The sequence below is a fragment of the Gorilla gorilla genome, chromosome 17 (assembly GCF_029281585.2).
Source record: "Gorilla gorilla gorilla isolate KB3781 chromosome 17, NHGRI_mGorGor1-v2.1_pri, whole genome shotgun sequence".
Lineage (NCBI taxonomy): Eukaryota > Metazoa > Chordata > Mammalia > Primates > Hominidae > Gorilla > Gorilla gorilla.
In genome coordinates this window covers 75,160,554-75,175,217 of record NC_073241.2, presented here as the reverse complement: position 1 = coordinate 75,175,217, position 14,664 = coordinate 75,160,554, and the positions used below count along the sequence as shown (strand labels likewise).

At 40.1% G+C, this 14,664-nt stretch overlaps 1 protein-coding gene across 2 annotated transcripts in view; it reads left to right on the top strand.

Moving 5' to 3' along the window:
* EPG5 (ectopic P-granules 5 autophagy tethering factor) overlaps nt 1–14,664 on the top strand; it is a 117,330-nt gene that overhangs the window by 24,717 nt on the left and 77,949 nt on the right. For both annotated transcript variants that reach the window (XM_004059363.5, XM_055368147.2), the window contains 4 exons: nt 3,332–3,487; nt 8,070–8,227; nt 12,219–12,373; nt 14,030–14,170. In XM_004059363.5, the coding sequence (XP_004059411.2) occupies nt 3,332–3,487; nt 8,070–8,227; nt 12,219–12,373; nt 14,030–14,170 (610 nt within the window). The remainder of the gene's footprint in view (nt 1–3,331; nt 3,488–8,069; nt 8,228–12,218; nt 12,374–14,029; nt 14,171–14,664) is intronic.

The window sequence follows — 14,664 nt, the reverse complement described above, 5'->3', positions numbered from 1 at the left end:
TTAGTTGTAAACCTCAGGTCTTATTTCTCGTAATAGTTAAGATTTTTTTCTTCACCATCTATAAGATGAGAATTTCATAATTGCTTCCAGTTAGAATATTTCGTTAATTATCTCAAATTTAACTGGCTTGCTAGATGATTGTTCTTGGAGTTGAGATCCCCAAAGCTGTTGCTGGGTTGAAGTCTGGGCGAGAGAGAAGGCATCTAGGAAAATACAGGCTCTTACTGCTTCAGCTGTCTTAATAAATTTAGAGAATATTTACTGCTTTTCTTTGAATTAATTTTATACTCTTTTTTCTGCTTTATTAATTTTAATTGTCTTTACTGGATCATTTCTTATAGCATATACATATGCTGTTATTCAACTTCCTTCCCCACCCAAAAGAAACTCCATAAAACTACAAAACTTCTCTCCCTCCTTTCTTTTGCTTCCAAAACAAAATTACTTTTAATTCATTTATTTTATTTATTTTATTTTTTTGAGACGAGTCTCGCTCTTTCGCCCAGGCTGGAGTACAGTGGGCACGATCTCGTCTCACTGCAACCCATGCCTCCTGGGTTCAAGCAATTCTTGTGCCTCAGCCTCCCGAGTAGCTGGGATTACAGGTGCACACCACCACACCTGGCTAATTTTTGTATTTTTAGTGGAGACGGGGTTTCACCACATTGCCCAGGCTGGTTTCAAACTCCTGGACTCAAGTGATCCATCTGCCTCGGCTTCCCAAAGTGCTGGGATTACAGGTGTGAACCACCGTGCCTGGCCTAATTCATGTATTTTAGATATGTATCCATTAGCTTTGTAAATCAGTCAAGTGATTATAGGATGCCCTAAAAGGGTGGGGGTCCCTTCTTTTTTTTTGAGACAGGGTCTCAGTCTGTCACCCGGGCTGGAGTGCAGTGGTGCAGTCTCGGCTCACTGCAACCTCTGCCTCCCAGGTTAAAGCCATTCTCCCACCTCAGCCTCCCGAATAGCTGGGACTATTGGTGTGTGCCACCACGCCCAGCTAACTTTTTGTATTTTTAGTAGAGATGGGGTTTCACCATGTTGGCTAGGCTGGCTTCCCAACTCCTGACCTCAAGTGATCTGCCTGCCTTGGCCTCCCAAAGTTCTGGGATTACAGCCATGAGCTACTGTGCCCGGCCTGGGGGTCCCTCCTGAGGTCTAGAGAAAGCCTTGAGTATAGAGTTAGGAGAATGAGACAGTGGGAGGGAGGATGGCTGGTGACTTGGAGATAAATTTGTTAAAAGCTAAAAGCCCATCTACCTGTTATTAACAGAAGTCCATCCAGACATTTTTTTCCTGATTTTTCTTAATAAATAAGACCATAAATAAAATTTGTCCATAAGCTCACTTACATGATGTAGGATTGCATGCTTACTATATGCCAGGACTGTGATTTCTTATTTTATTCTCTCAGTAACTCTATAGGAAGGACGTTGGTATCATTACTGTTTTAAGATCACTGTTTACATTATTGTGTAAATAACAGCTGTAGTGTATTATGATTATTCTTTCTTTGTTTTTCTTTCCATCTGCTTACTTTTCTTTGTATCTAGTGCAGATTCTTCTCATACCTTCTAATTGCAGAACAATTTCCCATAAGGGCTTGCCTTCAGATCGTCTGTTAGTTCCCATTTTATTCCTCCATCCTCATTTGAACTTGCTTTTCCTCCCACCGCTACCCAAACAGCTCCTACAGATGAAGATCTCTAATGAACCTTGTGCTCCAGATCCAGTGGCCAGTTCTGGGTCTCTTCATCCTACTTGGCATCTCTCACGCAGCTTACATAGCAGCCTTTCTCGTAGTTAGTTGATCATTTTATCCTTAAAACATTTTCTTTCCTTGGCTTCCAGGATACCACATTCTCCTGATTTCTCCACCATTTCACTGACAGTCCCTTTTCTGCCTCCTTGGTTGTTTCATTCTCACTTCCAGGCTTCTTAATGTTAGAGTGTCTCAGGGCTCAGTCCCTGGACCTCTCTTCTCTTTATCTACACTTGCTTTTTGAGATGTCATTCATTCATCTTTAAATATCTAAACACTGTTACAATTCTCAGAGTTATATTTCCAGTCCATACCTCTCTCATAAACACATTGTATATTCAGCTACCAACCGAGCACCTCCACTTGGATGACTCATTAACATTGTAACGTAATGTTCTCAAAATGAACTCACTCTCCCCACCTCCCAAACTACTCCTCCCAGTTTCATTAAGTAGCAACTCTATTCTAGTTTCTCAGGCCAAAACACCTGGTGCCACCTGTGGCTTTTCTTTCTTTTATACCCCACATTCAATCTAACTGCAAATTTTATCATCTCCACCATCAAAATACCATCTTTTATCAAATCTAAAATGCCACCAATTATTTTTTAAGATATATTTTATATGCCAGTAACATAGGGAAAATGCTGCCAAATTATGGCATCACATCATTGATATTAACATGGATTCTGACATTCTAATTGCAGAGATACTAGTGTGAAAGACATGCATCCTTTTGAATCAATGAAACATGCTCTTTCCAGAATCTAGCTGCTTCTTACCGCCTTCACTGCTAGCACCCCATTTCATTCCTAAACCTCCTGACTTATCTTCCTGCTTCTGACTTTGCCCACCACCCGCTTCTGCCCTTTTCCCACCTCAGTGTATTCTTAAACAGCCGGTGTTCCTTATGAATTGTGAGTCAGCCCATTCACTGTCTGCCCAGGACCCTACCGTGCTCCCCACTGCACTCAGGGAAAAAGCCGACGTCCTCACAGTGGACTGCAGGGCCCCTCACGATCTGGTTTCCTGCCACTTTTCTGATTTCATCTCCAGCCAGTCTACCTGTCAGCACATTGGCCTCCTTGCTGTTCCTAAACATACCTGACACCCCTCAGCGCTTTTGCATTGGCTGTTTCTTCTACGTGGACACTCTTCTCATAGACACTTATGTGATTCCTCACTATTTTCCAGACGTTATCAAATGTCCCTCTTTAGTAAGCCCTTTCGTGCTCCCAACCCGCCTCCTTACCCTGCCCACCCCTCCACTTCCAGACATACTTTATTCCTTTCTCTGGCTTTATCTTTCTCAGTGTCACTTACAACCATGTGACAGACTATATATGACTTTATTTTATTTGTTGGCTCTTTGCCCTTCACTAAATGTAAGCTCCATGAAGGTAGGATTTTATTTTCCCCATTTCATTACTTTCAGAACCTGGACAATAGTAGGTGGATAGTAGGTGCTCACTAAATATGTGTTGAATAAATGAATGTTGGAAATGTAATATAAAGGTGCAGATATTGAGCTAATGAAAAGTACTGTATTATCTTTCCTCATGCTCAGGATGACTCTTGGTTATGTAAGTGACCATTGGGCACAGTATGTGAGCCATAACCAAGGCTCAGGATTGGCCCAACAGCCCTACTCTATGGAGAAACTACAGGTTGAATTTGATGAACTGTTTTTGAGGGCTGTCCTACATGTGCTGAAGGCCAAAAGGTAAGTAAGACATATGATGATATTTAGTGAGAAGTAACTTCCTCACTAGTAAGAACCATTCGGTGAAAGCCGCTTAAGTAGGTCTTTTATAATAGTTTCTTAGTGTATTTCATCTATTTCTTATCGAGGGCAAATTCTTGGGCCTTGGTTTCCTTATCTGTAGTACCCACCTGTTGACTGAAATGGTCTCTCTCTCTCTCTCTCAATTTCTTTCTGTTTTAAGATAACACTGTTCTGGTGTCTCAGTTTTTTGCCACCCTGAACTTTTGGGGCAGCCTTGAGCAGGGGAAAACAAGGATAGATTCTATCTATCACATACCCACTGCAGTGCCTGCAGTGAGACGCAGTAGGTGTGCAGCATGTGGTGCAAATGATTTGCTGATTTTATTGCTCAATTTGCCTTCCGGTAAGGGTTTTAAGGTCTGGGAATGTCATGAATCTTGGTTCTCTGTCTTAGCTTTGTAAATGCTGTCTTTGGATCGTGCTGTCTGTGCCACTGCTTACAGCCTAGGACCTGTTTGAGGCATAGGCAAGGGCATAGCTGCACATCCCATGCTCCCTTCCCTGAGCCACTGGCCAAGTTGAGGAGTGGGCTCTGCTGCAGGATTATGCCCTCCACTAGGAGATGCGGGGCTGCCTCCACCCCCACCCAGCTGTGCTTATGAACTACTGGCTCTCCCCTGCTTTGGCCCTCTCCTGAGCTAGCTGCCTACACTCCCTCTTGCCATGTGACTCTTAGCCTCAGCCCCTGATTTATTCTGTGTTGTATAGTAAGTTTGAGTCTTGGTCTGCCATTTACTGTTACCCTGGGAAGGTCGCTTAATATTTGTGGTCTCACTTTTTTCATTTATAAAACGGAGATGGTGATAATGATACTACTGTTCCATTAACCTCATGGATATGTGATGAGGGTGAATTGTGGTAATATGAGGAAATACATTTTAAACCATAAAGGACTTTTCAAATGTAAGTGGGGGTTCTTGTGTGGTTTCATCTGGGGAATAGAATAATCTAGAGACTTAGAGAAAGATCAGGAGGTCTTAGCTAAGTGTTAACCACTTTTAGACACTGTGAAGGCATTGAGTCTAACTTAAATAGAACTTGGGTATAGAAATTTATCTTTTTTTTTTTTTTTTTTTTTTTTTTGAGATGGAGTCTCACTTTGTTGCCCAGGCTGGAGTGTAGTAGCATGATCTTGGCTCACTGCAACCTCTGTGTCCTGGGTTCAAGCAACTCTTCCACCTCAGCCTTCCAAGTAGCTGGGATTACAGGCGCTTGCCATCATGCCCGGCTAATTTTTTGGGTTTGTAGTAGAGATGGGGTTTCACCATGTTGGCCAGGTTGGTCTTGAACTCCTGACCTCAAGTGATCTGCCCGGCTCAGCCTCCTAAAGTGCTGTGATTACAGACATGAGCCACCGCGCCCGGCCTTATCTTTAGATTACTCCTGTTATACTTATACCATAAATTTGGTGGTCTCATGAGATGCACCAAATCCTGTTCAGGACTGGGTCAGGGCATCAGTGCAGTAGCACCTGTCCACTGACGCTGGCCTGGTGCATGGGAGGAGTCTTCCTTCTCTGATCTGTTACTTGTTCTTGTGCTTGCTTAGTGGAGAGGCAAAGCTCTCATCCTAGTTACTTACTAGAGCTTATATATTGAGCTGTGAACCCTTCCTGTAACATTGTGTATATAATTTCACAAAGATAATTGTTTTAAATGTTGACAGCTATTGTTCTTAAGTTTATTTTAGGAAACAAATTATATGAGAACCAGATATTTAAAGCCATGAAATTTAAATTTATTCGGCACTCAAATGGAAATTTCTGGCAATAGCTATCCCTTCAACCTAAAACAAAACTGAACTATACTAAAAGACAGACAACAAAAATATAAACCAGGGCTGGGCGTGGTGGCTCATGCCTGTAATCCCAGCACTTTGGTAGGCTGAGGTGGGCGGATCACCTGAGGTCAGGAGTTCAAGACCAGCCTGGCCAACATGGTGAAAACCCGTCTCTACTAAAAATACAAAAATTAGCTGGGCGTGGTGGCAGGCACCTGTAATCCCAGCTACTCGGGAGGCTGAGGCAGACGAATCGCTTGAACCCCGGAAGTGGAGGTTGCGGTGAGCTGAGATCGCGCCACTGTACTCCAGCCTCGGCAGCAGAGCAAGACTCTGTCTCAAAATATATATGTGTGTGTGTGTGTGTGTGTGTGTGTGTATATGTGTGTATATATGTGTATATCTATATATATGTGTGTATATATAAAAATACCTATATAAATATATATGTGTGTGTGTATATATATATATGTGTGTGTGTGTGTATATATATATATATGTATATATATGCCAGACTTCCTGAATGTCTGCCATATAGGGAATTTTATAGCCTGAAATACACCGTGTTTGTGATATTACTTTTAAGTCCTCTACAATTTCCCTTCTTTGTTTTGGGGTATAAAACAGCATCAGGTCCCATGTGAAGTGTTAGGATAATTAATTAATAAGATAGAAACCTGGCCCAACTGACCTTAGAGAAGTTTCTTAATCTCTTGTTCAGAAGTCTAGCTGGCTTTTCCAGAGTCCAGGTGAGTGTGGGTTTGAACTACCAGTTGCCTGTTTAGGTTCATAGATGTGGATTAGGCATGCACTATTCATTTTTTTCTTAAATTTGGTTTATTTGTAATTAGATAATTTGTAATTGGATGATTTGTAGTAGTTGTGCCTCAAATATGGCAACAGCTCTGAGTGCCTCGTATTTTTTTAATTTTTTTTTTTTTTTAAATTTAATAGCAGGTAAGTTGCTGTACATTCCTTTGCAGATTTCCTTTTTTTTTTTTTTTGAAATGGAGTCTCACTCTGTTGTCCAAGATGGAGTTCAGTGGCACCATCACTGTAACCTCCGCCTCCCAGGTTCAAGCGATTCTCCTGCCTCAGCCTCCCGAGTAGCTGAGACTATAGGCGCACACCACCGTGCCTGGCTAATTTTTATATTTTTAGTAGAGATGGGATTTCACTACATTGGCCAAGCTGGTCTCGAACTCCTGACCTCAAGTGATTTGCCTGCCTCAGCCTCCCAAAGTGTTGGGATTACAGGAGTGAGCCACCACATCCAGCCATTCCTTAGCAGATTCTGACTTGAGGCATGGCCACCATCCTGATACAAGTGTTTTTTTTTAGTTGTGATAACATTTACATACAATTTTAATAAGCATCTATTGAGTGCTGATTGTTTTTGAGATACTGGTTTAAGTAGCAGATAATTAAAATACAAGATTCTAGTTATAAACTGGTTTATATAAAAATGAACAAGACCTGGTTTCTGCTCTCAAATTGCTGTTAGGTTAGTATGTCATATGTAAATTACAGTACCATGAGGGGTTTCTCATGTTGTGTTTTAAGAATCACTTGAGTCTGAGTCACCAAGCGTGACTATAAAGGTGTAAATTCTTGTGCCCCAGCTGTGACCTACAAAATCATGGTCTCTATAGGTGAGGCTTGGGAATCTGCGTTTTCCAGAAAGTCTCCAGGTGGTTTTTCTGCCACTACAGTGTGGGGATCACTGGCAGAATGTATGATGATGGCAAAGTCAGGTATGGATGGAGTTCTGTAATAGTGCAGAGGAGGAAGTCCAAGGAGGGCTTGACCCATGGAAGGAGCCAGCCTGGAGGTGTGGGGTCTCTCCAGGCTTGCTGGAATGCAGTGGTAACTGAAGGAAGGCAGAGAGGGCTGTGGTTGGAAATACGATTCAGAGCCATACTGTGGAAGCCTTTGAATGTGGGCTGAGGAATTTGAACTTTGTTCAGTGTTCAGAGAGGAGTACTGGATGGATTTCGATTTTCCTCCCACCCACTGCACATGTGTCTGTGGGCACACGTGTACCTGTGTGTGTGCTCAGACACACACATCCACAGCTGGCCTCTCTGCCACCCACTACTGTGTGTGCCTTAGTAGCCTGTGTGCGTTGGTGCTAATATCCGTAATAATAATTATTATTATTTTTGAGTTGGAGTTTCACTCGTGTTGCCCAGGCTGGAGTACAATGGTGCGATCTTGGCTTACTACAATCTCTACCTCCTGGGTTCAAGTGATTCTCCTGCCTCAGCCTCCCAAGTAGCTGGAATTACAGGCACGTGCCACCATGCTTGGCTAATTTTGTATTTTTAGTAAAGATGGGGTTTCACCATGTTGGTCAGGCTGGTTTCGAACTCCTGACCTCAAGTGATCCACCTGCCTCGGCCTCCTAAAGTGTTGGGATTACAGGCGTGAGCCACCACGCCTGGCCATATCCATAATTATTGTCTTGGTTTTTGTGAGGATGGTTTGAGTTGATATTGTACATACATGTATACACACACACATGCACACATTGTAGTGGTTAGAACAGTCCCTGGCACAGACTGGGTGGTTTGTATTTGCTGTTATTCTTAGCCATCCTTGAGGTGTTTATGACTAAAGCATATTAGAAAAATCACAGTGTGATTTAAGAATCTTTTTTTCCTTGAGAGCCAATGGTTTGTCTACTTTCTTAGTGTAATGAAGCTGATTAATAAATAAAATGATTCCTGCTTACATGCAGACTTGGCATTTGGCTGTTTATGTCCGAGATGCCCTTTGGGACTCTGTCTGTGCAAATGCTGTGGAAGCTTTTCTACCTCATGCACCAGGTGGAGAGTGAGAACCTGCAGCAGCTCTCCTCCTCCCTGCAGCCCGCCCAGTGCAAGCAGCAGCTCCAAGGTACAGCCCCGCCGAGCAGTCGGCGTCCAGCTCTCCCTATCTTTTTGTGCTTCTCTTCAGGGCTTAATTTTTACTTTTAGAAGGACTGAGAGAAAATGTTTTACTCTACATACTCATGTGTAATGATTTTGAAATTCAGGAGACTGCTTCACAGTTTTGATGTATTAAATAGCAACTAGCATATCTGAAATCAAAATTTGATTAGTCCCATACAGTATACCAATACACACAATATTCTAACTTTTACGAAGCACTTTTTTGCATGTGTGTGTGAAATTATTCTAGTTGACAGTTGTATTAACAGATATGTATTAATTGTCTAGAAAGTTGTTAAGGCTTTGTGCCCAGCCATTTTAATATCTTTCTTTTATTGCTGTTTTTTTAAAGTTGAATTGTTTTTATGAACTAAAGATGTAGACAGGTGTACTTTAAAAATTAATTTTGGTGAAAACTTAAGTTTTTGCGTCATACCACCTCTAAACTATAGGATATTTATTTATTTTTATTTTTTATTTTTTTTGAGACAGGGTCTCACTCTGTCACCCAGGTTGGAGTGGAGTGGTGTGCTCTTGGCTGACTGCAACCTCCACCTCCTGGGTTCAAGTGATTCTAGTGCCTCAGCCTCCTGAGTAGCTGGGCTTACAGGTCCACGCTACCACACCTGGCTAATTTTTGTATTTTTAGTAGAGACATGGTTTCATCATGTTGCCCAGGCTGGTCTTGAACTCCTGACCTCAGGTGATCTGCCTGCCTCGGCCTCCCAAGAGCTGTGATTACAGGCGTGAGCCACCGTGCCTGGCCAGGATATTTACTTATAACAAAATTATAATGTTCGAAATGAAAAACACCATTTAATTAGATGTATGTTGTAGTGATTTTAAAAAACTACCCTATACATTAAAAAAGATAGACAATTTACTGAAATACAAGATTAAAAAAAAACACCAAAGGTAATTCTGTTTTCCAAGTGTTTTTTCCTTCACAGCAGGAAGTAAAGGCTGTTTTCCAAATTTTTAAATGTCTGTATCACTTAAAAGAAAATCATATACTTTAAAAATTATTGAGCCTCTACTGTTTGCAAAGTAGTTTCTGCAGACATTCATGATTTATTTTTTATTTCCATTTCTTTCTTTCTTTTTTTTTTTTTTTTTTTTTGAGAATAATGAGCATTGCCCCGGCTGGAATGCAGTGGTGCAACTTCAGCTCCCTGCAACTTCCATCTCCCGGGCTCAAGTGATTCTCCTGGCTCAGCCACCTGAGTAGCTGGGATTACGGGTGTGCACCACCATGCCCAGCTAATTTTTATATTCTAGTAGAGACAGGGTTTCACATTGTTGGCCAGGCTGGTCTTGAACTCCTGACCTCAAGTGATCCACCTGCCTTGGCCTCCCAAAATGCTGGGATAATAGGCGTGAGCCACCGCACTCAGCCTCCATTTCTGTCTCTCCAGATTGATGTCTTTATTCTTCTGTCTCTGCTTTTTTCTTTTATGGGGCTCTGCATGCGTCCTCTTTTGTCCCTTTCTGTTTTTCTTTTTATCTTCTTAGTGGTAGCTCTGGATTCCTTATATTATTATTCTTTGTAAAATGCTTCTCCACTGTCCTGGGGGCAGTGCTTCTATTAGACCATTGCCGTGGTTGGACCTGGGCTTACGAGTGAGCTAGGTGAGAGGTCTCACAGCCATTATCTGTCCTCTGGCAGCTATTTCTGTGGTTGAAATAGCTAACACAGAAGCAGACATTTCCTTTGGAAGTGCCTGGGATGGTCAGCAGCACTTCTTTGTATACCTGAGTCCTGGGTAGGTCTCCTTTGTAGTGTCATCTCCCTTCATTGCAGACTTACTATCTGCCAGGCTCTGTTAGCATGTGGCAGATGGAGCCGATGTCAAACAGCTCAGCTCTGTAGTGGATGTGATTCCAGACCCTGAAGCGGCAGTACCAGCCTTGCCTTGCCCTAGAGCTTTGGATCCTGCTGCTGGAGTTTTCTGTCTGGACTCCAGGCTCCCATGGCACTTTTATCTTTATCTCCCTTAGGGCCTGTATCACCTGACACAGGAGTTAGTGGCACAGTAGAGAAGTTTCATCTGCCTTACTATGTTCTAGCCTTGAGAGTGGAGTCTTTGCAAAATTTGATCCTCCTGCTCTAATTTGCTGTTTTTTCATCTTCTCCTTTGCTTAATCTTTTATATACCAATTTTGTTAGGAGGTTTGATTTTTATTGTTTGTGGAAGAATAAGGCTTCCTAGCATCTTTTCCCTTCCTCACTTTTTATATTTAGTAAATGCCAGAAGTGCTTATTCTTTATAATCAGTTCTTATTTATCTGTGGTAATGGGAGTAAGGTGAGCTTGAAATCAGTTTCCAGGGAACAAATTTTAACTAGTTTTAACATTTCCTAACTAGCAGATTTCTTAGCAGTGATTGTTAAAAACCAGTCTGTTTTAATTTGGCTTCTTTTTGTTTTAGTCTGATCAACATTCTGACTACTAGTAAAGTGTAGCCATAAGCAAATCTGATGATAAATAAATGTAGAAATGTGTTTGTTTGTCCTTATAGTTAATATTTTAAAAGCTAGTTAGAAAGTTATTTCACTCTCCCATTGTTTTTTCTATAGAGTTATTTAAAATATAAGGCCTTTTCCTTGATTTGTACCTTAAACATTGTAAGTTTGAATGATAATTCTTTTTTTTCTTTTTAAATATCCTTTCACAATGTAAGTTAGAATGATCATGCCAATTTTCATTATTCTGGGAATACTTTGTGTAATAATTTCCACTATAAATCCAATTTGGAGATGGAAAATGAAAATTGATTTGGTAAATGTCCCAGAGTTATTTTGAAAATGCAGGAAATTTGGTGAACTATCTACCTTGGTTTCTCAAATGTGTAAATATGAAAAGAATTATTGGCTTGTTGCCTTCTTACTGTCAAAAGTTCCATCAAGGATATATATATATATATATTTAATTTAATTTTATTATTATTATTTTTTTGAAATGGAGTCTTGCTGTGTTGCCCAGGTGGGAGTACAGTGGTGTGATCTTGGCTCACTGCAACCTCTGCCTCCCAGGTTCAAGTGATTCTCCTGCATCAGTCTCCCGAGTAGCTGGGACTACAGGCATGTGCCACCATGCCCAGCTAATTTTTGTATTTTTGGTAGAGACGGGGCTTCACCATGTTGGCCAGGCTGGCCTCAAACTCCTGACCTCAAGTGATCTGTCCACCTTCGGCCTCTGAAAGTGCTGGGATTACAGGTGTGAGCCACAGCGCCCAGCCAAGCACATATATTTTTAAAATGGGCTTTTTTTCCTTTCTGCTGTAGAACTTTGCATGTAGTTTACTGTCATGTATATTTGTGAATATTGCTTCCTAATGGCAGAATTTAGTATTGCTTATACAACATCCTTTGTGATATAGGCAAAACATATCACATTTATTATATTGTTTATGACATTCATTAGTATTTCAGTTACGGTTATAACTAATTTCTTGCCCCCAGTTTTTCTTCATAAGCAAATCTCTTTTTTTTGGAATGCCCTATTTGTGCCAAGTAGTTGCTAGTATTAGCAGTTTTCATTAGTCAGGTCTTTGTCTGACGGTTACCAAGTAGCTTCAAGTGTGCCTTTGAAGTTGGCAGTACTGCCTTTGAAGATGACTGCCTAGTGACAGCAGCAGTGCTTTGCAGTTAACTAAGCACGTCACCAGTGACATGCTATTTAATCTTCTTATTAAATAACCTTTTGAGACAGATGTGGGTACTGAAGCTAAGAGATGTTAAATGTCTTCTGTGAGGCTACATTATATTTAGAGTTTGTTGGAATTTCAGAGGCCATCTGGTCCAGCCTTATTCCTGATGCCTGTAGAAATCTATTTTGGAACAAAGAAAGACCTTTTGTATCTTTAAATATTCCTAAATCTTTTTCTCTGAAAGAGTGATTAAAAGATATAAATTTATTCTTTCTCCACTCTAATTATCTTGATATGAACTTGCAGACCCAGAACATTTTACCAACTTTGAGAAGTGTCTTTCTTCTATGAATAGCTCAGAAGAGATTTGCCTTCTGACTACCTTTGCTCAGATGGCTCAGGCCAGAAGAACCAATGTGGATGAAGACTTCATAAAAATTATTGTTCTGGAGATATATGAGGTTAGAATATGAAGTTTTATAAATCAGCTAAAAATGTTTTCTTTTGTATTGTCCATCTGTTGATTTTTTGGGAGATTGCTTTTACAAATTGTGACTTATTTAGCTACTGTCTACACTTTTGAGAAGGGATAGAGAATCAGTGGAACATTATTTTGCTACAGGGATTATTGAAAATGTGAATTATATCCATTCCCCAGTACTTACTATCTTTTGAAATTTGTTGCACCAGTTTCAGTAAGGGAGAGACAATGTGACACAGCCTGACACTTACAGTTTTTATGATGCATGTTTCCCTCCAACTAAACTCTTCCACTCTGGCTAGTAGCAGAAACCTAGCTTCCCAGCCAGTTTAAATGAGATGGTGGGAAGAATATTGAACCTGGAGTTAGGATACCTGAATTTTAACTCTGCTATTAATTGGCCATCTCACATCAAAAAAGATAACTTATTACCCCAGGCTTCATTTTCCTCATCTATAATATGAAATCACAGGCTGGGATGAGATCCTTGCATTCTTCTTCTTTTCACTGAGCCATCCGTGAGGGTGGAGGGGAGTGAAATTTGGACCCCTGAGCATCTAGGGACTAGCCCAAAGTGGTTACCAAAATGTTCATTGGAGTTTTTCGTATATTTAAAAAGCCCTGCACATTTTACATTTTAAGCTGTCATTTATCTGTTGCTCTGCATACAAAATATCTCCTCCAAAGTATTCAAGTGTACTCAAGTAAAATTATGTTTGAAGATGATTATTTGGGTTTTATTATCTTCCCCTAATGATCCAGTTTGAGAATGACAAACCTGGATGTTCTTTCCAGGATCAAATACTTGATTCAGCTGTTCCTATACTGGTACTTCATAACCATGCATAAAGTTAAGATCTCGATGGATCTGGAATTCAGACTATCTTCATGATCTGAAAAACTTGGGGAGAGAAGACATATTTTCACAGACATTAAGTGACATTCTCAAGATCTGTTGCTAAAGTAATATTTATGCTCTTGAGTAAAGTTTCCAGTGTTTTGACCAGGAGTCACAATAAAAATTACATTATATATTACATTCTGATCCTGTATGTGTATGTACAATTGAAGCAATACTTAATCTACCTGTGATACACTATTACATTTTTCTATTTTATTTTATTCTGTTATTTTTCTGTATATTCCATTGTGTTAAAAAACACCATTGGCATTAATGGATTGTAACATACACTTTGGAAGACATAATTCAAAAGGAGTTGGTAAACAATGTTTTAGAAGATCTTGTAGTTAGGGATCTTATTTTGTAGGGGAATCTAGGCATTTCCATGAAATGCATTCTGATTGTCATCATTGTAGTGATTTCCTCAAATTTAGAAAAGTTTTGAAACTGCAGGAACCATTTTATTGTTACCGACAGACTTTGGGATATACTTTTTGAATCCACACTTGAAGTCATTGTTATAAAAAGTTGCCATTCTCTTATATTCCTCTCCCTCCACCTTTCGGCCTCAGAGTAGACAGTTGCCTGTATGAAGTTTTAACATTTTTTGGAACATAGTGTCAACTAAGGCTCAATGTAAGATTCTTTCTGCTTTGCTTGAAAAAACTATATAAGTGTGTTTTGACTGCTAATTGATATTAAAAGGCCATCTTCTTCCCCCTTCCCCCCATTTAGGTATCTTATGTCACCTTGTCTACCAGAGAGACTTTTTCAAAGGTTGGTCGAGAGCTTTTAGGGACTATCACAGCTGTTCACCCTGAGATAATTTCCGTCCTTCTGGATAGAGTTCAAGAGACCATTGACCAGGTTGGAATGGTAAGAGCACTGATTTTGTTTGTTTCTGTTTTTTTAAATCTTGGAGTAATGGAACATTGGCAAAAATAGGAAGGTTCTTGGGAATGATCTTGTCACTAGGGGTATAAACAGGATGAAAAGAACTAACAGTTACTGTGCCGGCCTCTGTGTCATTCACCACACCAACTTGGGATTAGCTGCTGCTTATAAAAAGATGTGATTGTTTCTCTCAAATCTCAAGGTTGACTTGTCCACCTCGTTCAATAACATATTTTTACTTTACTTATGACCTATAGTTAATTAACAATTTTTATTTCATAATTTGTTTGGCTTTCATAGTTTTTATATTTTATACTTGGAGTAAACAACTGACAAAGAAGGTCCTATTTAAAGTCAGCCAAAAGCAAAATAAATAGTATGTAGTAACTTAAGTTGAGGAGGACACATTTAATTTGTTTCTGTCATTTGTCACAATCCCTTTTGCAATCTTCATGTAGTTTTTCAAAAGTTTTCTT